Genomic DNA, 21,874 nt, shown 5'->3' on the forward strand with positions numbered 1-21,874 from the left:
TGTTGTTCAGGCTGGTCTCAAGCTCCTGACCTCGTGATCCGCTCCCCTTGGCCTCCCAAAGTACTGGGATTACATGCGAGAGCCACGCGCCTGGCCCCCTCAAAAAGCAGTTTTCTACTTTCAATCTTTATTTGTAGAAATAGATTTCTGATTATCCTTGAAAGAGTCACAAACTCAAATTCCTATAGAGGCCAGTCAATTGAAAAGAGTATAGCCATTTAAATAATTTGCCTGTAGAACACATAATATGTGCTCACCTCTTTAAAACTTTCAGATATTTCAAGAAATTCTGGAAACTTTTTTGTTTTGTTTTGTTTTGTTTTGAGACAGAGTTTTGCTCTTGTCACCCAGGCTGGAGTGCAGTGTCGCGATCTCAGCTCACTGCTGAGATCAAGGGATTCTCCTGTCTCAGCCTCCGTAGTAGCTGGGATTACAGGCGCCCACCACCACGCCCAGCTATTTTTTTTTTTTTTTTAAATAGAAATGGGGTGTCACCATATTCACCATATTGGCCAGGGTGGTCTTGAACTCCTGACCTCAGGTGATTCATCCACCTTGGCCTCCCAAAGTGTTGGTATTACAGACTTGAGCCATTGTGCCCAGCCTGGAAATTTGTTTTCTAGTACAAAGTTTTCTGATTTTCAAATGTTAGCAATTAAGAATTTTGTAATCACTCTGAGTCAAACAAAACCCGAGTGGGGAGTTGAATATAGTCCATAGAAGGCCAATTTCCAAATCTATGTGTTTTATCTTCTGATATGCTCTCCCAGGAGGCTTATTGGGAGTTGTTAAGAATAACTTTAAAGGTCGTTTTAATTTTTAAAGAGAACTTTTTTCTTTACGTCCTTGCATGTGTTTGATCTAAAACAGTAGATGTCAAAGTATGGGTCATTTACCAAAAATGTATGCAGACTAGTCTGTAATACAATGTATGCACAAACAAGTTAGCCTCTGGAACATTCCCATCCAGCTTTGGGGGAAATAGGCAGATTTAGTGCGAGTGACATCATTGTAAGAAACTCATCTACTCTTAATTGAGCAGCTTAAAGGCGAAGCTATAACTGGCAACGCTGTCTTCCTCATCTGTACACTAAACTGACAGAGGCCACCAGCCATCTTGGAGTTGGCAAGAGAGACTGAAAAAAACCTCACAGAAGATGATATCTAATGTCTGGTTCATTCCTTATTCTTTCCAGAAAAGCATTGCCTCACTCTTACTAATAGTTCCTCTGCTATGGCACAAATGACATATAAATATATAATAAATCAAAGGACCCTGGCTTTTGCTTTCTTCCCCACTCCCCTTAACCCCGCCCCCCCCCCCCCCCCCGGTCTATGGTAGAAGAAAGAGGAAAAGGCACAGACTGGGTTCTTAATTTGTGTATTCTCTCCACAAATTTTGAGAACTGTAGGTCCTCTAGTGATACTCGTTAGGCAAGAATTTTGTGTAGTAAAAAATACTGTCATTCGCAAACATTTTTGGTCATTTCTGTGGTCTTAATGCTAGTTCAAAGGTGTGTATGTGTCTGTGCGTGTGTGTTTGGAGATCAGTACTACGTTTAAATAAACCACCATTTGTGAGATTTCACATAAAAATCTGGATTCTCAGCTTCTTTTGGAAAATGGAAGGAAGTTTCCCACATTCGATAAGCTGGAGCTGAACATTAGCTAACCCATCTAGGAGAATTAGCCACTGAATTTATCACTTTCCTTTTATTTTGTAAACTTCTAGTCACTTTTGTTCTCTATGCCTGAGGTTCCTCATCTGTAAATGCAAATTATGATCATACCAACCGCATTGGGTTGTTACACGGATTAATTTTTAAATTAATAAATATATCAAACACTTAAAATAATTCTTAGCATATGTTAAACAATCAATGCTAGTTGTTACTGCTATGCCTTTTGTATGTACAAGGTTTATTGTGCCGCTTTAGGGGTTGACTAACAAAAGAATGAGAAAATAATCACTTAGAACGATGCCAATGTCAAAGTGTAGAAAGAAAATTAAGCACAGATTCAAAGAGAAAAAGCGCAGTCCCAAGTCTACTCCTGTTACCTTGAACAAGTCTCTTAATTTCTCTGGGCTTTAGTGTCCTCATTTATAAAAAAGACAAATACATGTGTTGTCTTTAGAGGTCCGTTTCTGAAATTGAATATGATTGAAGGTTTTGGGGGAAAATTACAAGAAGTCATGCTGTGACAAAAGATGCCAAGAGGGATTAATTTTCTCCTTGAAAAACTGAATACTCTTTCAAAAATTTCTTAATGAAACTTAATGTTCACTATACTTCATATAGATTTAAACTATGATGCAGTGTTTTTCTTATGCTACCAGTTAAACACTGTTTCTTTTGCTGCATTCCTCCAGGAAAGAAAGTTAGAAATCTGGTCTTTGCTCAATAACAAGGAAATTCATATTCATTTCATTGAATGCATAAGTAGTAAAAGGGAATGTCAAGGCCAGGAAGCCGGAGAAAGCATTCTTGTTAGAGTAAACAATGCAAAATTTACTCCTATGTTGGCAGGTCAGGCAAAACTGAGAAACGTGGCGTGTTTAATTGTGAATGAGAGAAAGTACATGTCTTTGTTTACAAATCTCACTTACATGATAGTAGTCTCCCCCATCTTTCAACTGTATTAAATGTTATGGATTTGGGGCTATCTTTGTATAAGACTATAATCAAATTTTGATTTTAGTACCATATGATACGATACACAAAATTAGTTAACTTGATTCTTTGGCTAAGTTTAGGGTATATCAGTTGGCTTTTGGATATACATTAATTGTTTTAGATCACCAAATAGTTTTTTTTTAAATTATACTTTAAGTTCTAGGGTATATGTGCACAACATGCAGGTTTGTTACATATGTATACATGTCCCCTCCCCCAATCCCACAACAGGCCCTGGTGTGTGATGTTTCCCTTCCTGTGTCCAAGTGTTCTCATTGTTCAGTTCCTACCTATGAGTGAGAATATGCGGTGTTTGGTTTTTTGTCCTTGAGATAGTTTGCTGAGAATGATGGTTTCCAGCTGCATCCATGTCCCTACAAAGGACATGAACTCATCCTTTTTTATGGCTGCATAGTATTCCATGGTGTGTATGTGCCACATTTTCCTAATCTAGTCTGTCATTGATGGACATTTGGGTTGGTTCCAAGTCTTTGCTACTGTGAATAGTGCTGCAATAAACATATCTGTGCATGTGTCTTTATAGCACCATGATTTCTAATCCTTTGGGTATAGACCCAGTAATGGGATTGCTGGGTCAAATGGTATTTTTAGTTCTAGATCCTTGAGGAGTTGCCACACTGTCTCCTACAATGGTTGAACTAGTTTACAGTCCCGCCAACAGTGTAAAAGTGTTCTGTTTCTCCACATCCTCTCCAGTACCTGTTGTTTCCTGACTTTTTAATGATCGCCATTCTAATTTGTGTGAGATGGTGTCTCATTGTGTTTTTGATTTGCATTTCTCTGATGGCCAGTGATGATGAGTATTTTTTCGTGTGTCTGTTGGCTGCATAAATGTCTTTTTCTGAGAAGTGTCTGTTCATATCCTTCGCCCACTTTTTGATGGGGTTTTTTTTTCCTTGTAAATTTGTTTGAGTTCTTTGTAGATTCTGGATATTAGCCCTTTGTCAGATGAGCAGATTGCAAAAATTTTTTCCCATTCTGTAGGTTGGTTGCCTATTCACTCTGATGGCAGTTCTCTTGCTGTGCAGAGGCTCTTTAGTTTAATTAGATCCCATTTGTCAATTTTGGCTTTTGTTGCCATTGCTTTTGGTGTTTTAGACATGAAGTCCTTGCCCATGCCTATTTCCTAAATGGTATTGCCTAGGTTTTCTTCTAGGGTTTTTATGGTTTTAGGTCTAACATTTAAGTCTTTAATCCATCTTGAATTAATTTTTGTGTAAGGTGTAAGGAAGGGACCCAGTTTCAGCTTTCTACAGATGGCTAGCCAGTTTTCCCAGCACCATTTATTAAATAGGGAATTCTTTCCCCATTTCTTGCTTTTGTCAGGTTTGTCAAAGATCAGATGGCTGTAGATGTGTGGTATTATTTCTGAGGGCTCTGTTCTGTTCCATTAGTCTGTATCTCTGTTTTGGTACCAGTACCATGCTGTTTTGGTTACTGTAGCCTTGTAGTATAGTTTGTAGTCAGGTAGTGTGATGCCTCTAGCTTTGTTCTTTTGGCTTAGGATTGACTTGGCAATGTGGGCTCTTTTTTGGTTCCATATGAACTTTAAAGTAGTTTTTTCCAATAATGTGAAGAAAGTCATTGGTAGCTTGATGGGGATGGCATGGAATGTTTTTCCATTTGTTCGTGTCCTCTTTTATTTCATTGAGCAGTGGTTTATAGTTCTCCTTGAAGAGGTCCTTCACATCCCTTTAAGTTGGATTCCTAGGTATTTTATTCTCTTTGAAGCAATTGTGAATGGGAATTCACTCATGATTTGACTCTCTGTTTGTTTTAAGTTGGAAAGGACCTTAGAAATGATTTACTCTAAATTATGCTCTGGTGACATCCTGACAGCCTATAAAAGTGTCTAGAAAGTAGAATTCGTGACATTTACATCAAACAAAACCGGAGTGGGGAGTCGAATATAGTCCATAGAAGGCGAATTTCCAAATCTATGTCTTTTATCTTCTGATATGCTCTCCCAGGTGGCTTATTGGTAGTTTTATCTTCTGATATGCATTCCCAGGTGGCTTATTGGCTTATAAGAGCATTTTGACATAATTTTGGATGATAGTTTATGAAGGGATTTAAACAATTTATAACAGATGAGATAGAAGGTAGCTTTCAATGAAATTTAACCCAGATAGTCTCAGGATAAGTGGTGCTAATGGGAATTTTTTTAAAGAACGTGGATAAGTAATTTTCTGTATTTATTAAGTGGTCAAAATGACTATATACATATGTGCATGGACTGTCATGGTAGTATGTTGGGATAAGAGGTATAAGAGTTGAAAGTTAGTTTTAGTATAGGATTTTAAGAACAATTGTAAGGAAGCTAGTCATGGAGGAGTAACATTTTAAACTTTAATTTCATTTTAATCTGTTTCAGAGACCATCATGCAGACATCAGAGACTGGGTCAGACACAGGCTCGACAGTGACCTTACAAACTTCGGTGGCTAGTCAAGCAGCAGTGCCTACGCAGGTGGTACAGCAAGTACCAGTACAACAACAGGTAAGGAGCTGCTGAACTTAGAAAAGATGCTGTTACTTTCATTATGTTGGCTGTCCAACATACCTGTATCCAAAGATTATTTGGACTTTACTGTCTTGCTATGACAGGCATACTTCAGTTTTTAGGTTCATTCAGCAAATGTTTCTTGAGCATTTCTTGGATATGCCAGCTTCTTTCTGTGCTGGGCTATAGGGATACAAAAATGAATACTTAAGTTACAATCTCTATTCTCAAACAGCCTGTCTTGACTCCTGAAGCGAGTTATTTTTTCTGACATGACCACCCAAAGTTTTCTCCTTCTCTTCGCTCCCCATTGTTTATCACAACTTTCTATTTCTTTCGTATTGAAATGTCAGCAATATTATTCTTTATTAGGTGGCTCACAGTAGTACTTAATAGGATGTATGTACCTTCCAGGCAGGGATTTTGCCTTTGTGGTATTTTAGAAAGTGCCTTGGCATTAGGTGGCTGATAAATACTGTTGAATGAAAATAGAATAATCTTAAAGGTCTGGAGATCTGACTCATGCCATTTAAAAGTTGGAAGCGAATTTATCATCAGATATTAACTACAGGTCTTATTCATATGCAGGGCAGTTGACTTGTTTTGGAAAGATACTGACAAAGTAATGTTGGTCATGTATGTGGATTTTGAACACACTGGCCTGTGGTTTCTTCTAAAGAGTGGTGAGAACATAAGTGAGAAAGATCATATGTCATATAACATTATCTTGAGATTCAAGATTTGCCTATAATTTCTTAGTATTAAAGAGACTCTTTAGCAAACTTTGCTCTTACAATTATAAATAAGTGGTTAGGGAGAAGGATATAGATGGGTTATAGATGATGAAGGACATTTTTGTAAATGATAGATACAAGGTTATATTCTTTACAGGATATAGAATTGGGTTGGACAGGGAGTGTGGTGGAATCGTACAGAAGTCATTGGCTTTTGGGATAAGTAAAGACATCTGAAATAATCGTTTTGTGTTTTATTCTTTTTGTTTGTTTGTTTGTTTGTTTTTCGAGATAGGAATCTTGCTGTCTCCCAGGTTGGAGTGCAGTGGTGCGGTCTTGGCTCACTGCAAGCTCTGCCTCCCGGGTTCACCCCATTCTTCTGCCTTAGCCTCCCAAGTAGCTGGGACTACAGGGGCCCACCACCACGCCCGGCTAATTTTTTGTATTTTTAGTAGAGATGGGGTTTCACCGTGTTAACCAGGATGGTCTCGATCTCCTGACCTCGTGATCTGCCCGCCTCGGCCTCCCAAAGTGCTGGGATTACAAGCGTGAACCACCGCACCTGGCCGTTTTGTGTTTATTTTTTAGATTAAAAAAAAAAATCTTAGCATACTCTACCATATATACATACACATCTTTCCCATCCCACAAGCTCCCAGTTTATTCGATTGAACTATATGTAGTTTTGATCTTCAAACAGTGTTACATGTTTCAATCTATTGCTTATGCTTCTTTTATTTCTTTTAAACATATTCTGTCTTTTTTAAAATTACAGATCCAGAGGATACATATGCAGGTTTGCTTTATGGATAAATTACATAATGGTGGGGTTTGGGCTTCTAGGGTACCCATTACCCAGATGGCGAACATTGTACCCAATCGGTAATTTTTCAACACTTATCCCCTTCCCACCCTCTCTCCTTTTAGAGTCCCCATTATCTATTATTGTCATCTGTATGTCCATGTGTACCCATTGTTTAGTGCCCACATTATTGGTTATGTTTTTATCTTTTTATATATTTTTTAACCATTAAAAATGAGTCCTCAAAATGGTGATTTAAAAGGCTCTGCTATTATTAATGCCATCACCAATTTTAAGACTCCAAACCTTATTGAGAAAGGGATAGCTTATGTCATGTCATCCAAAGAGCAAGTAAAGAACAATGCAGACATTGTTATAACTAAGTTTAAAAAGATAACAGTTATCTTTTTAAAGGCAATGTTGAACATTTAACTCACTCTGGTTTTCATCTCTATGGAAGAATGGTTTTGAGAGAGTGCCTATCACTAACAAGAGTGTGATGAAAATGGTGTTCCTATCTCCAGAAGGTGCCTTCTGTAAACATGAAAAATGTTTTCTTTTTATTGAATTTACATATTATCAAATATTTACACCAGGTCTTAATAGGTCATATAATAGTGTAAAGAGTCGAAAAATTTCGTACGGTTTGTTATTTTAAAAATATGGTCTTTAACCTTCCCCATTCTCCCACAAACCACTCCTCATAGGCAACTACACTGACTTCTTTAAACTTGTTATTTTGATATTTACTTCCATTTACTTAAAGATAATATACATATTTTACTGCATCTTGAATTTTTAGTTTTAAGCATTTAAAGCATTATCTTGGCATAACCTTCTGGTTTCTAACACACAAACACACAACCTGACCCACCCACCCACCCTTCAGATTCCTCATGTTCTTGACAGATCGAACCATATTTTTTTTATGTACAAAAACAATAATTTCATATGTCTCAATCTATGTTATGTTTTAATTTTAGTAAATAAGTATTCAGTGCTTACACTACCATGATATATAAATGCTTTTCAAATCCAGCCTTGTAGTAAGCATTGATTACCTTCCTTTCCCGTAAAACTCATTTATTTTTCTTAGATTTAATGATTGTGTTTCTTCTGGTTTGCAGGAATGCCATGGACAAGCCAAACACCAATTTGATTTCTGATCTTTTTTATGTGGTTTATGTGATTTTTTTTCTCTGAAACTTTGTAGAATATTTGAAATTCCAGTTTTATGAACTTTTTGATGATGTGCATTGATGCGGGCCTATTTTCAAATACTGTGCTAGAACCTTTGATGGGCCATTTCAGTCTGGACATTCATGCTTTTTCATTTCTGGGAAACTTTATTCAGTTTTTTCATTTATGATTCCCTCCCCCTCTGTTTTCTTGTGTTTTTCACTTTCTGGACCTTTTTTGTTCTATTTTCAATTTCATTGTTCAGCCTTTCTATTATTTTTAAATTCTATCAGTTTTTTTTTTTTTTTAATTTTCAAGAACTTTAAAAAAGTTCCTTTGTGTTCCTTTTCGTAATATTATGTTTTATTTCATGGTTTTCTTTTTCCTCTCTGAAGATACTAATTTGTTTTAAGTTGTTGAATTTTTTTTTCTCTTTATCTTGTCTCTTTTAAGGTACCCTATTCTGTTTTCTTTTGTTTTTTACTATGTCTCTGTCTTTCATGTTAACAGCTTTTCTCTGATGTCTGATAATCTGTGCGTGTTTATCCATATTTTAAAATGTGGGTATAAGATACTGATTTGAATGTATGAGTGAGTCTTACTGACTTCAAAATGGGTCATCTCACTGACGAGGCTTTTTAATTAAGAACCCTCTGATGTTCAGTATTTTTGTTTTTCCTCTTTGGCTGGTCAATTTTTTTAAGAAGACTTGTCCAACTTCCTGCCTAGTGGGGGAATGCTTGGCTGCCTGGGAGCTGAGTTGGGGAAAGAGTTGGGTATTTATTGCACTAATTTAATTAATCTTTCTCTTTTTTCATGTGATATTTCCCGTGCTTGGTATTCCTCAATGCAGAGATTAAACCAAAGAACAAACTCCAAACATTTTACTAAAGTTAGGGAAGGCCAGTCACCTTACTGCATAGGGGTTGGTAGAGGGAGCCTGATTGCTTCTTAAATAGAATCATGTTTTATATTAAATACATATATTAAAAACAAAAAATTGGATTTCTGTCAGAAGTGGAAAATCAGTGTCACTAACCATAAATAGAAGATTATACATACACACCCTCACCACCCCCCTGCAACACTTCAATCTTGACCTCAGAAAAATTAATCTTGTGTACACCTTGACCACACTTTGGAAAAAACATTGTACTGTACCATATGGCTCACCCCTAGCAGGCATATTTTTCAGTTCATCAAGTTAGCTTTTTCTTCTGGGACATTCAAGGCAGGTGATACCTTATATTCCTTTACACCAAGGAAAGAAGGTGAGAACTCTCATTTTCTTTTTGTCAACAAAGTGTTTTATTTCACGCAGTTTTTTGTTGTGATATTTGCCTGGAGACCCTTGTTATGTTGTCCTCCCAGAATTATTTGGAAGCCTGTTTTTCTTCTTTGTCATTATTATTATTTTTTTTTCTTAAGTAGAACAGTGTTAGGTTTAAGCTCCCCAGTATATTCCAGTGGTATCCCTGTGGATGTAAATTGTCTATAACTGACAAGATTAGTGCTGTAATTCCTTACTCCTCTGACATGCCTATAATGTTTGAATTGTTAATGTGCTGCTGTTATCTTGGGTTTGCAAACTATAGTAAAATCCTTTAAAAGTTTCTAGCTTTTGTTACTGACCCGTAATGGATATAGCAATCATGATATTGATGTCAAAGGTAGTTACTTCTGTTGATTCAATTTTTCATTGTAACTTTGCTTTGTCGATTTTGACATAAAGAGAAAGTTTATAGCTAATGTTTTAAAATTTTGAGACATTTCAATATTATATATAGGTTGGTGCAAAAGTAATTGTGGTTTTTGCCATTAATTTTAATTTAATTTTTGCACCAACCTAATATACTAGAATGATGAGTGTATTAGTCCATTTTCATGCTGGTAATAAAGACATATGTGAGACTGGGTAATTTATATAGGAAAAAGCACTTAAGGGACTTACAATTCCATGTGACTGGGGAGGCCTCACAATCATGGCACAAGGCAAGGAGGAACAAGTCACGTCTTACACAGATGGCAGCAGGTCAAGAGAGAGAGCTTTTGCAGGGAAACTCCCATTTCTCAAACCATCAGATCTCATAAGACTTACTCACTATCATGAGACCAGCACAGAAAAGACCTGCCCTCATGAGTCAGTTACCTCCCACAACATGCAAGAAATGTGGGAATTACAATTCAAGATGAGACTTGGGTGGGGTCATAGCCAAACTATATCATTCCACCCCAGCCCCTCCCAAATCTCATGTCCTCAAATTTCAAAACCAATGATGCCTTCCCAACAGTCCCCCAAAGTCTTTACTTATTTCAGCATTAACTCAAAAGTCCACAGTCCGAAGTCTCATCTGAGACAAGACAAGTCCTTTCTGCCTATGAGGCTGTAAAATTAAAACAAGTTAGTTACTTCCTAGATATGATGGGGGTACAGGCATTGGGTAAATGCAGCCATTCCAAATGGAAGAAACTGGCCAAAACAAATGGGCTACAGGCCCCATGCAAGTTTGAAATCCAGTGGGGCAGTCAAATCTTAAAGCTCCAAACGATCTCCTTTGACTCCATGTCTCACATCCAGGTTATGCTGATGCATGAGGTGGGTTCCTATGGTCTTGGGAAGTTCTGCTCCTGTAGCTTTGCAGGCTATAGCCTCCCTCCTGGCTACTTTCATGGACTGGCCTTGAGTGTTTGCGGCTTTTGCACATGCACAGTTCAAGCTGTCAGTGGATCTGTCATTCTGGGGTCTGGAGGACCGATGTATCAGGTGAACCAACTCCCAATATTTCGATGTAAGTTCTTTCTATTTTCCCTAAGTGTCGACCGGTCTGAGAAATAAAGAGAAAGAGAGGAATTTTACAGCTGGGTTGCCGGGGGTGACATCACATATCGGTGAGTCTGTGATGTCCCCTGAGACGCAAAACCAGCAGGTTTTTATTAACGACATTAAAAGGGGAAGGAGGTGTACAAACAGGGAGTAGGTCACAAAGATCACATGCTTTAAAGGGCAATAAAGATCACAAGGCAAAGGGCAAAACAAAGATCACAAGGCAATGGGCAAAACAAAGATCACAAGGCAATGGGCAAAATTAGAATTACTAATGAGGGTCTATGTTCAGCTGTGCACATATTGTCTTGATAAACATCTTAAACAACAGAAAACAGGGTTCGAGAGTAGAGAACCGTTCTGACCTCAAATTTACCAGGGCGGGATCTTTTCCCCACCCTATAAGCCTGAGGGTACTGCAGGAGACTATGGCGTATTTCAATCCTTATTTCAACCGCATAAGACAGACACTCCCAGAGCAGCCATTTATAGACCTCCCCCAGGAATGTGTTCCTTCCCCAGGGTATTAATTATTAATATTCCATGCTGGGAAAAAAATTCAGCGATATCTCTCCTACTTGCACATCCAATTATAGGCTCTCTGCAAGGAGAAAAATATGGCTTTATTCTGCCCAACCCTGCAGGCAGTCAGACCTTATGGTTATCTTCCCTTGTTCCCTGAAAATCGATGTTATTCTGTTATTTTTCAAGGTGCACTGATTTCATATTGTTCAAACACACATGTTTTACAATCAGCTTGTACAATAGTGGTCCTGAGGTGACATACATTCTCAATTTATGAAGATAACAGGATTAAGAGATTAAAGTAAAGACGGGCCTAAGAAATTATAAGAGTATTATTTGGGAACTGGTAAATGTCCGTGAAATATTCACAATTTATGTTCAGAGATTGCAGGAAAGACAGGCATAAGAAATTATAAAAGTATTAATTTTGGGAACTGATAAATGTCCATGAAATCTTCACAATTTATGTTCCTCTGCCACGGCTCCAGCCGGTTCCTCCGTTTGGGGTCTCTGACTTCCCGCAACACAGATGCCCTCTTATCACAGCTCCAGTAGGTGGTACCCCGGTAGGGAATCTGTGTGGGGAATCCTACCTGACATTTCCCTTTCACACTGTCCTAGCAGAGGTTCTCCATGAGGACTCTGCTCCTACAGCAAACTTCTGCCTAGACATCCAGGTGTTTTCATACATCTTCTAAAATCTAGGCAGAGGTTCTCCAACTTCAGTTCTTGACTTCTGTGCACTAGCATGCTCAACACCATGTGGAAAGTTGCGAAGGCTTGAGGCTTGCACCCTCTGAAGCCACCACCCGAGCTCTGTGTTGGTCCCTTTCAGTCAAGAATGTCTTGGTGATTACCATTCGGCTCCTCATTACTTATGCAAATTTCTACAGCTGACTTGAATTTCTCCTCAGAAAATGGGAATGTCTTTTCTATTGCATTGTGAGGCTGCAAATTTACCAAACATTTATATTCTGTTTCCCTTTTGAAACTGAATGCCTTTAACAGCACCCAAGAATCAAATCTTAAATGCTTTGCTGCATAGAAACTTCTTCCACCAAATACCCTAAACCATCTCTCTCAAGTTCAAAGTTCCATGAATCTCTAGGGCAGGGGCAACATGCTGTCAGTCTCTGCTAAAACATAACAAGAGTCACCTTTTTCCAGTTCCCAATAAGTTTATCATCTGCATCTGAGACCACCTCAGCCTGAATTTCATAGTCCATATCATTATCAGCATTTTGGTCAAAGCCATTCAACAAGTCTCTAGGGAGTTCCAAAGTTTCTCACATTTTCCTGACTTCTTCTGAGTTCTCCAAACCGTTCCAACCTCTACCTGTTACCCAGTTCCAAAGTCACTTCTACATTTTTGGGTGTCTTTTCAGCAGTGCCCCACTTTACTGGTACCAATTTACTGTACCACCCCTCATGATTCAATCACCTCCCACAGGGTTGCTCCCAAGACATGTGGGAATTGTGGGAGTTATAATTCAAGATGAAATTTGGGTGGAGACACAGCCAAACCATATCAGTGAGAAACCAGAAAATTTCAGGATTCCAGTGTTACACACTTCTTCTGTTTCTTCAAAGCCATAAGACTTCTAATTTCACCGTGTAGTAAGTACTGAATAAAACAATTCTAAAATTGTTTTTATGGTTTTTTGTTTATTTTATATGACCTCAAGTATCCATTTGTCACACTTTCTTAGACAATATGGTTCAAGGATAGAAAATTCTGAACAGAGAATAGCAAGATCTTACTATGTACAGGGCAAATATTACTTACCTGAAATACCTGGGAACAGAAGTACTTTTGCTTTGGAATTTTTTTCAGATTGTGGAATATTTGCAATATACATGATGAGAGATCTTGGGGGTGGCACCTGGCATTAAACATGAAATATATGTATTTTTATGTATACCTTATACACATATCCTGAGGATGAGTTCAAACAATATTTTAAGTAATTTTGTGCAGCCTATTACTTGAGGTCGGGTGTGGAATTTTCTTCTTGTGGTGTCATACTGGCACTCAAAAAGTTTAGAATTTTGGAGCATTTCAGCGTTTTGATTTTTGGATTAGGGATACTCAATCTGAAATGCTATATGAAATTTCCTGTCTTTTCATTATCTCACAGAACATCATAGAATCTTATTTCCAAATACAGACATTGTTGTCCAATTCAATAAAATCGATAAAAATATCTTTAGTATTTTGACTAGAAACTCAAAATTTGATATTACCCGTCTTATCATCTTTATAAAGACTTTTTGGACTGATGGGTCCCTATAGAATATGACTAGCAATGGATTGCTCCTTCTCAATCTTCATTCTTGAATGATTCAGTAAAGAGTTTCTTGTAGATTTTCGTTGTTCTTCATTTTATGCCCCAACCTAGGAGATTGTCTAACCCCTGCTTGTCCTAGAACTGAGTTAAACATCCAGGAGAAAGACAAAGGAAAATGTCTTCCTGCTATTCCATAGCCAGCCAGATTAGTTTTATTTTCAAGGTAGAACTTTGAAAGAAGTCAGAACTTTTATTCCTTGTTATAGTCTTGGGCTCCAGGTATTCCACAAGTACTGCTAATATCGAGGATAATTTCTAAACCATCTTGACCACGGCTCTAAGATTTTTTTTTTCTCCTTTTTAGGTTTTTCAGTTTTAACTGCCTTCACAACAGAAGTCCTCCTCTGTACTACCTCTGTCTGTCTTACCTCTTTCTTGGAGAAGGGCACAAATCTTTCTATCTCAAAATGAGTAAATGTATTGTCTCTATATTGTTTCTTCTAAATGTAACACGTAAGGTACAGTGGAACCCTGGGGTTGAGGGACTTCTATTGAATTCAAAGCCAGATTTTTTTTTTTTTTCCAAAGAAGCTTTCAATTTTGCTGAAATTCTTTTATTAGAAATTGTAGTCTTTACCTTTTCCTGCTAAGGGACTCAGAGAGTTTGTTTCTGGTAGATTTTTGGTTTGTAATTGGGATATTTGAAACCCCTTTTTATGCGATAAAAGCTTATTTCAAGACCATATTCAGGAAATAACCTTTGTTTTTTCTATAAATTGCCTGAATAGAATAGAAAAGGACACTTTGTTCATAATCTGAGTCATTAAAAGGAATAGAATAGCTAGTTGGCTATATTGGGTTCTTTTTGGTTGGTATCAGTCTGTCACACATTTACCCTTTCCACATAAAAGATGGTATATCCTGCAAACTGAGCATATTATCCTTGTGGTCAAAAAGATAAATGACATTTTCTTTGGGGAACAAATCTAACCAGAGTTGTAAATTAGGTTGCAGGAGAAGGGCAATCTTCAAGTAGGGTAAGTTTTAAATGAATAGTCTCCATTAGATCTCTTTATTTTGGGTATCTACAAAATGATCTGTTAATCTTTAGGAAATAGATTTTAGTAATTTAAGTTTCATATGAATACTTCTCAGATCCTCACAGTCCTTAGACCATAGTTTCAATACTGTGTCATTTCCATCTTCACTTCTATTTGCCGTATTCTAAGTAGTATGTCATTACAACCAGCAAGAAACCCTGATAATTAGAATTATATCTATGATAAAGTTATTGCTGTGAAAACAATCAGTTGTGATTTTTAAAAATTGCCTATAGTTTGCTTAAATTCATAATAGAATATTCTCTTGGATCAAATTTTGATTAAAAAATATCTTAATGAATTTGTTAGTTTGGGGAGCTATGCCCAAGATAGTGCACTCCATCATTCTTGTCTTTATCTTTCTTTTCTGTTCGGGGTCAAGAGGTTTGCTTTCTGTGAATCCTAGCATTGATGGACATGAATAGAATTATTTTCATTTGAGACCATTATTTCATATAAGCAGCTGAAACAAAGGCTTTTTTTTCTGGTTTGCTCTTATTTGGGACTTGATTCCCATTGGCTTGGTTCCCTGAGGGGGACAGTGTTCTCATAATTAAGATTGTGGCAGACATCCTGAAAGGTGGAGCTACATTTTAAAATGAATTCCAAATAAGTGTCTTAAGAAAAAAAAAAAAGACAATGATTTTAGCTCTTGGAAAGATTTATTTTTAGAACCAGAACTGCAAAATTTTGGTATCCAATATAAAGAAATAAGGTGTTTTGAAGGACCATACTGATTTACAAAGGAAACAAATCTTGCTGTACCAATCTAATATTAAGGCCCTTTGGTTGTCCATCTCTACTGAATATTTATGAAAATGAGAGCTGTACTATTTAAGTAGTTGAGTAATAGTATGCTTTGATTCTCTATTAAGTAATTTTAAAAATATTTTTTTATCCAGAGTTAGATCATCGTGATCAGTTCTAGATACCATGTTCTAAGACGAATGTGCCAGGCACTATGCTAAATGCTGGGGTTTCTAAGGAAATTTGAGATGGTATTTGATGGGTAGGAAGCCAGCTTTTGAAGAAAATACAAGTTTGGTTGAATTGGATACCAAGTGCTTAGGAGCAAAGATGGAAGATTGCCTTTGGGAGTGAGGGTCAGTAATGTGAAGGATGTGACTCTTGAGCTGCATGCTGAAGGAAAAGTTGGAATTCACAAGAAAAACAAACTGGTAGAAAGTATCTCTGGTCAAGGAAAGCATGAAAGATTTCAAGTGAAATAAGGCAATCTGTAAAGGTGAGTGGGAGAGGAACCTGGGAAGTGAGGGATATGGAACAGTGTTGCACAAGAGCCTCTTTGCAGAAGGTTGAATCAGATGACTCATTTGTGGTGCCTTCATATGTGTCCCCTCCCTAGCATTTTCATTTTCTTCCTACTCAGTTGACTTATTTCATTAGGTATTCCCCCACTGCCAGTTTTCCTGATAGAGATATCTGAACTTGCCTACTACATTTCCTTTCTGTATGTTCAGTTCTTAATCCTATGAAATTTGGATTCTGCCCATCCAACTATTGAAACGTGTGCACTTCTGAGCAAGCTAAATCCAACGTTATTCTCTAGGATCTTTCTGGATTTTTCTTTGACACTTGATACTATTGACTATTATCTCTCTTTTCTTCCATGGCTTCTGGGCTTCCTCTTGTATTTCTTTGAGGACTACTTCATAAAGGGAAGCAGATTTTGTGGAAACTGAGTGGGCTTTATAGTTGGAAGATATAAATTCAAATCCTGACTCTAGCCCTTTTTACTTATATGACTGGGCAACTTATTGGCTTTTCTGAAACTCAAGTTTTCTTATCTATAGAATAGTTGTAACAATATCTTGTTCATTTTTAGCTAAAAATATTAAACAATACTTCTATTAAAATATTTAGGGTAGTAAATAAGCCTTTAATACATTTATTATTTTTTACTATTATTATTTTCATTGTTATTATTAATAGTAGTAATAGTAGTAGAATTCATGATCTTCTAATAAAAAAATTAGGAGTTTTTAAACTCCGTTTTTTGTAACATTGGCTTTTGGCCACTTTCTCTTTGCTCTCACTTTCAAGTAACTTATCCTCTGTAGCTATTTTAGTCTTCAAACCAGTGCTTCATTTTCTTTACTAGGCAAGAACTTTTCTTCCTCCTTCCTTGTATTGGACTGGATTAAGAGTCGAGGACGCTCAGACTCCAGATCAGAACCAACATCAACTTCATCTGATCTGCAGGGGTGGTGGTGGTGTCTTTCACATTGAATAGGCACCCAGTGTAGTCATCAGTCATTTGAAAAAATGCCAGAAGATTTCTCAATAAAGATACCTCCACCATTTTATCTACCTCATAAAATATAATAGTTTTGGATCAAGTGTGGCATTGTGATAGGGTAGAAGACTTTAGGAAATTAGGGTGGAAATAATATATTATTATTTTAGATGACCTTATTGGAATTTGAGTTTCTAGTTAGAAGAGGCTTAAACTATTCCTGTAGTGCAACTATTCCCAAGGATGTCCCAGAGTTGAATTGCAAGGAGTTTTCTTTTCTTTCTTTATTTTTATTTTTTTTTGAGACAGGCTGGAGTGCAATGACGCGATCTCGACTCACTGCAACCTCTGCCTGCTGGGTTCAAGTGATTCTCCTGCCTCAGACTCTCGAGTAGCTGGGATTACAGGTGCACACTACCATGCCCAGCTAATTTTTGTGCTTTTAGTAGAGACGGGGTTTCGCCATGTTGGCCAGGCTGGTCATGAACTCCTGACCTCAGGTGATCTGCCCGTCTTCGCCTCCCAAAGTTCTCAAATTATAGGCATGAGCCACTGCACCAAGCAAGGAGTTTTCTTCTTCAACAAATCACTTACTGTGTAAGACTATGTATAGACTTACATTAGTTGATTCCATAGTTTTGTTCTTAGAGACATGTAATTTCTTTCCTATTAATATCTAATTTGTCTATCAAACTATCAATTTTAACATTAGTACTTTTTTTGCTGGGAAAATTCAATGTGTCCTATAAAATGTTTTACATGAGTAGAAAATAGAAAACTTTAGGATAACTGGCACCTGCACTTAGATATAATTTGAATAGTTTGCAACGTAATTTAAACAGAACACCTACCTTTTGCCACAGCAAATTAGAGGAATTATTTATGTGTGCTAAAAATACACCCTCATTCTAACAGATCGCAATGTATGGCTGAGTCTGTTTGTCATCAGTGTATGAAAGAAAGGGAAACTTTAAGGTCCAAATCAAATTTGTCATTTATAGTATGAACTGGTCGAGGAAGTTTCCCCAGAGGGACTGACTTTTAAGCTAAGGTTTGAGGAATAGAGGTAACAGTGAGGGAATAAAAGAGAGTGTTTATTCAGGGAAGTGTGTGTATGAAGACCTGGCACAAGAGAGGAGCTGGTGGGTTTGTGGAGTTGAAACAGAGTCTGTATGGCTGGGGGAGAGCATGGGAGGGGTGAGTGGTAAGAGTTGAAGTAGGGTGTTAGGTGGCACCTGAACAGGTGTCTTGGTATCTTCAGCTTATGAATAATATTTCCGTCTGTACTATAAGGTATTTAAGTTTTCAATAATAGCTATCATTTTGAATTTACCTACCATTTTACTTCTGTCAGAAGTCCAATTGAAACAATGGATCATAGTAATAGAAGCTACCATCTACTGAGCATCTTACTATGTGCCATTCCCTATGCTTAATGCACGGCTCATTATTTCTCAAGCTTAAAACAACCCTATAAGGTAATTGGTATTATCTGCCTTTTATGGATGAGGAAACTTGGCCTAAAGGAATTTAAATAACTTGTTTTGGATAAACAAGTCTTATGTTTGGTCTTGACAGCCTGTGCTTGTATTTGAGAGGTATACTCCAAGGCAGTAATTATAAAATGAATGTGTGTGAGCTTGATGTTACATTGCTTTCAGGAGTGGGGCACATATTATCTGTTTAGCAAATGATTCTTTTTTTCAAAGGCTCTTTCATGAAACCAGTAAATACTTGGCCAGTAGTAAATGCTCAGTATGAATTGGAGAAATATATTAAATAATGGAAACACTGAGGTATTCTGATAGCATCATTGAGTATGTGGAAGGGAAAGGACTTGGGCCTTCCTTGCTAGTTTCCACTTGCCCCTGATAGCAGCTCTTGCCATGCCTTTGTGGAACCTCTAGGGATTTATGGAATACAGTTTGAGAATCATCTCTCCTGGATTCTTCTGTAGCCAAATGAATTGGTCATCAAAAAATTTCAACATCTATATCAAATTGAACCGTTATATCAGAGGGTTAATTTAATGGAACACTTACTTTCCTGTCCCTGAAAATTAAGTATTGTACCTTTTTTAAAATGCAGGGCTGATTTTAGAAATAGATGCACAAGTTATGCCTTTTTATTTTCTTTGAAAATGTGTATTGAAAGTTTTACATATCTTCTAGAATTTATCAGGCTTTCCACTTACCAGAAACCCCCATCCCCATGCAGAACACTCTCTCCCTGCCCGAAACAAAACAAAACTTGTGTTGACATCAGTCAAACCATTTCTGAAAAGACTCTGATGGTTCATTTTCCTTACAGCCCTTATGAACTGATAGGCTTTCTATTTAGAGCAAACTGGAGCCACTCTCTTTGTCCTGGCTGCCTAGTAGCTCATTGCTAAGTCTTAAGTCTAATATTTTAACTAATATACCTTGCTGTAGCCCTTTTTTTTTGGCCAAGAGTCATTCTCAAGTCACCTGACTTCATGAGCTTTCAAGCTCTACTTCCAGAGATAAAGCAGTCAAATGAATTAAACAAGATAAACTGTTAAGTGCTATAAGCCCTCTGACAGCAGTACTAAACATGGCAGCCGCATGGCAAACAACATAATATACTTTATGTCAAGATGGATTAATTTTAGCTCTGTCAATCACTGTGCATTATCAAGAAGTGTCACAAGCAAAAGTAGGAAAGCAAAGAAGAGCACCCAGGATATAAAGGACTTTTTTTTTTTTTTTGAGCAAAATAACTAGCAAATTTTAAAACATGGTCCTTGAACCTCCTATGCCCTGTCTAAACTCAGACTCTAAGTATGAACATCAATAAATATAGAACCTTAAAAAAAGAGGGAAAAATGGTAAAATCCATGTAGTAAAATATTAGCAACCAAGTAATCTGTGGAAAGGAGTGTTTTGTATAATTCTTGCAATTTTTCTGGGCATCTGAAGTTGTATTAAAAGAAGAACATCTTAAAATAAAAACTTTGCCAATCTGAAATAAGTTTAAAAAGTGGCAATATGAACTACTAATAAATTATAGTCAATAGACATAGGTATTTATTTAGTATTTTATCTTTAAATAAATGAAAACTGAAAGTTTGCCTTATATATTCTAAGCAATATGAGCTCTTTAAAAAGGTATCCAGTTTAAACCACTTTATTGTCACCTAGAAAATCATCTAGAGAAAGATAAATTCTGAGGTTTTGCCTGATTTTCTCTACATTTCCCATCAACTCTTGTCTTGATAATTACTATCAAGAAAATAAATTTGTCTGAAAAACACATAAAACAGATGATAGTTAAGAATTACAGGTATTGGCCGGGCGCGGTGGCTCAAGCCTGTAATCCCAGCACTTTGGGAGGCCGAGGCGGGCGGATCACAAGGTCAGGAGATCGAGACCACAGTGAAACCCCGTCTCTACTAAAAATACAAAAAAAAAAAAAAAATTAGCCGGGCGCGGTGGCGGGCGCCTGTAGTCCCAGCTACTCAGGAGGCTGAGGCAGGAGAATGGCGGGAACCCGGGAGGCGGAGCTTGCAGTGAGCCGAGATCGCGCCACTGCACTCCAGTCTGGGCAACAGCGTGAGACTCCGTCTCAAAAAAAAAAAAAAAAAAAAAAAAAAAAAAAAAAAAAGAATTACAGGTACTCTAAAGGACTATTTTTAAAACAGGTCTGTATAAGGAATTAGTGGTACAATTGGACTACTTCACAAACCTCATTGCTAGAAAATACAAACTAAATGATTCTCAAGAAAAAGACAAAAGCATTAAAAATTAGAAATTAGGTACTAAACTCAAAATTATGATTTGCCAGTTTGTGGCTTTGCTTTTTGTTTTAATTAGTAGGATATATATCCTAGTAGACTGAAGTCCCGCAGTTTCCACCCCAATCTCTAAGAAAACCTAGATTAATTAAATCAACTGATCAGCATTTTTTAAAAACTGTTAAACTCACCCAAATTCATATTATGATTGCCTATTAATTATTGAATGTGGGGCAGAACACAAATTTTTAAATTAAATACAAAGGTACAACTTTTCATCATTTTATAATTTTCTTAAATGTTGCTTTAAAATATTATCTTTTATTTCTGTAAAGTATAATTTTAGCAGGTGACTTTTAAAAGTAAGCCTCAGGCCAAGTGTGGTGGCATGTGCCTGTAGTCCCAACTACTTGGGAGGCTTAGGCAGGAAGATCACTGGAGCCCAGGAGTTGAAAACTGCTGTGAGCTATGATCACCACTGCATCTCTAGCCTGGGTGAGAGATTGAAGGGGGACACAGGAGATAGAGTGGAATCTGTTTTTCCCCTAACATATAATAAATTTATATATTAACCTCAAAGTGTCAAATGGAGAAAAATGGAACGTTCTCCAGTTGAAAAAACAAACCAACAAAAAAGGCTCAAAACTGAAAGTAGTAATATATATAACTTTTTATTTCTGGTTTACAGATTGGTCAAGCTGTTTCTCGTAAATCCACTTATCTAACCAAGGACATGATTTTTCATGATTTTTTTTTCTCTGTCTTCCTTTATTACTTGGAGTTTCTAGGTTATTAAGTGTTGATAGCTTTGGATCCTATTAAATCTGTGCTTTTTATTAGTAGTAATTTCAGCTATTTATAAATAGTAGGATTAAAGAAGAGAAATCAAGGAAAATATATTAATTAAGAAAGTATGAAGAACAGAATTATATTATTAAATAAAAATGCTTATGAATATAATTAGGTTTAAAGAAGCATTGTCCCATTTGTGAATCTCAAGTTAACTTTGTATCTCATCATTAGCAGAATTAAACCATAATGCAGATTTACATGTTTCTTCTTGTTTGTAAACATATCTATAAAATCTGCATGTTGAATTGATAGAGCAAAATTATTTGTGAAGTTTTTTGGAAAGTGATACTAAATAAATTAATTTTACTTTGAACAAGCCTAAGCTTCAGATCCCAGTGATAACCTTTTTATGGATTTTTTTTAT

General features: G+C 36.8%; 1 protein-coding gene across 2 annotated transcripts in view; it reads left to right on the plus strand.

The window, feature by feature from the left end:
• RFX3 (regulatory factor X3) overlaps window positions 1-21,874 on the plus strand; it is a 310,728-nt gene that overhangs the window by 122,229 nt on the left and 166,625 nt on the right. For both annotated transcript variants that reach the window (XM_028835189.2, XM_077966127.1), the window contains exon 2: window positions 5,071-5,195. In XM_028835189.2, coding sequence (XP_028691022.1) covers window positions 5,079-5,195 — 117 coding nt within the window. In that variant the 5' untranslated portion in view covers window positions 5,071-5,078. The remainder of the gene's footprint in view (window positions 1-5,070; window positions 5,196-21,874) is intronic.

Source organism: Macaca mulatta, chromosome 15 (assembly GCF_049350105.2).
Source record: "Macaca mulatta isolate MMU2019108-1 chromosome 15, T2T-MMU8v2.0, whole genome shotgun sequence".
NCBI lineage: Eukaryota > Metazoa > Chordata > Mammalia > Primates > Cercopithecidae > Macaca > Macaca mulatta.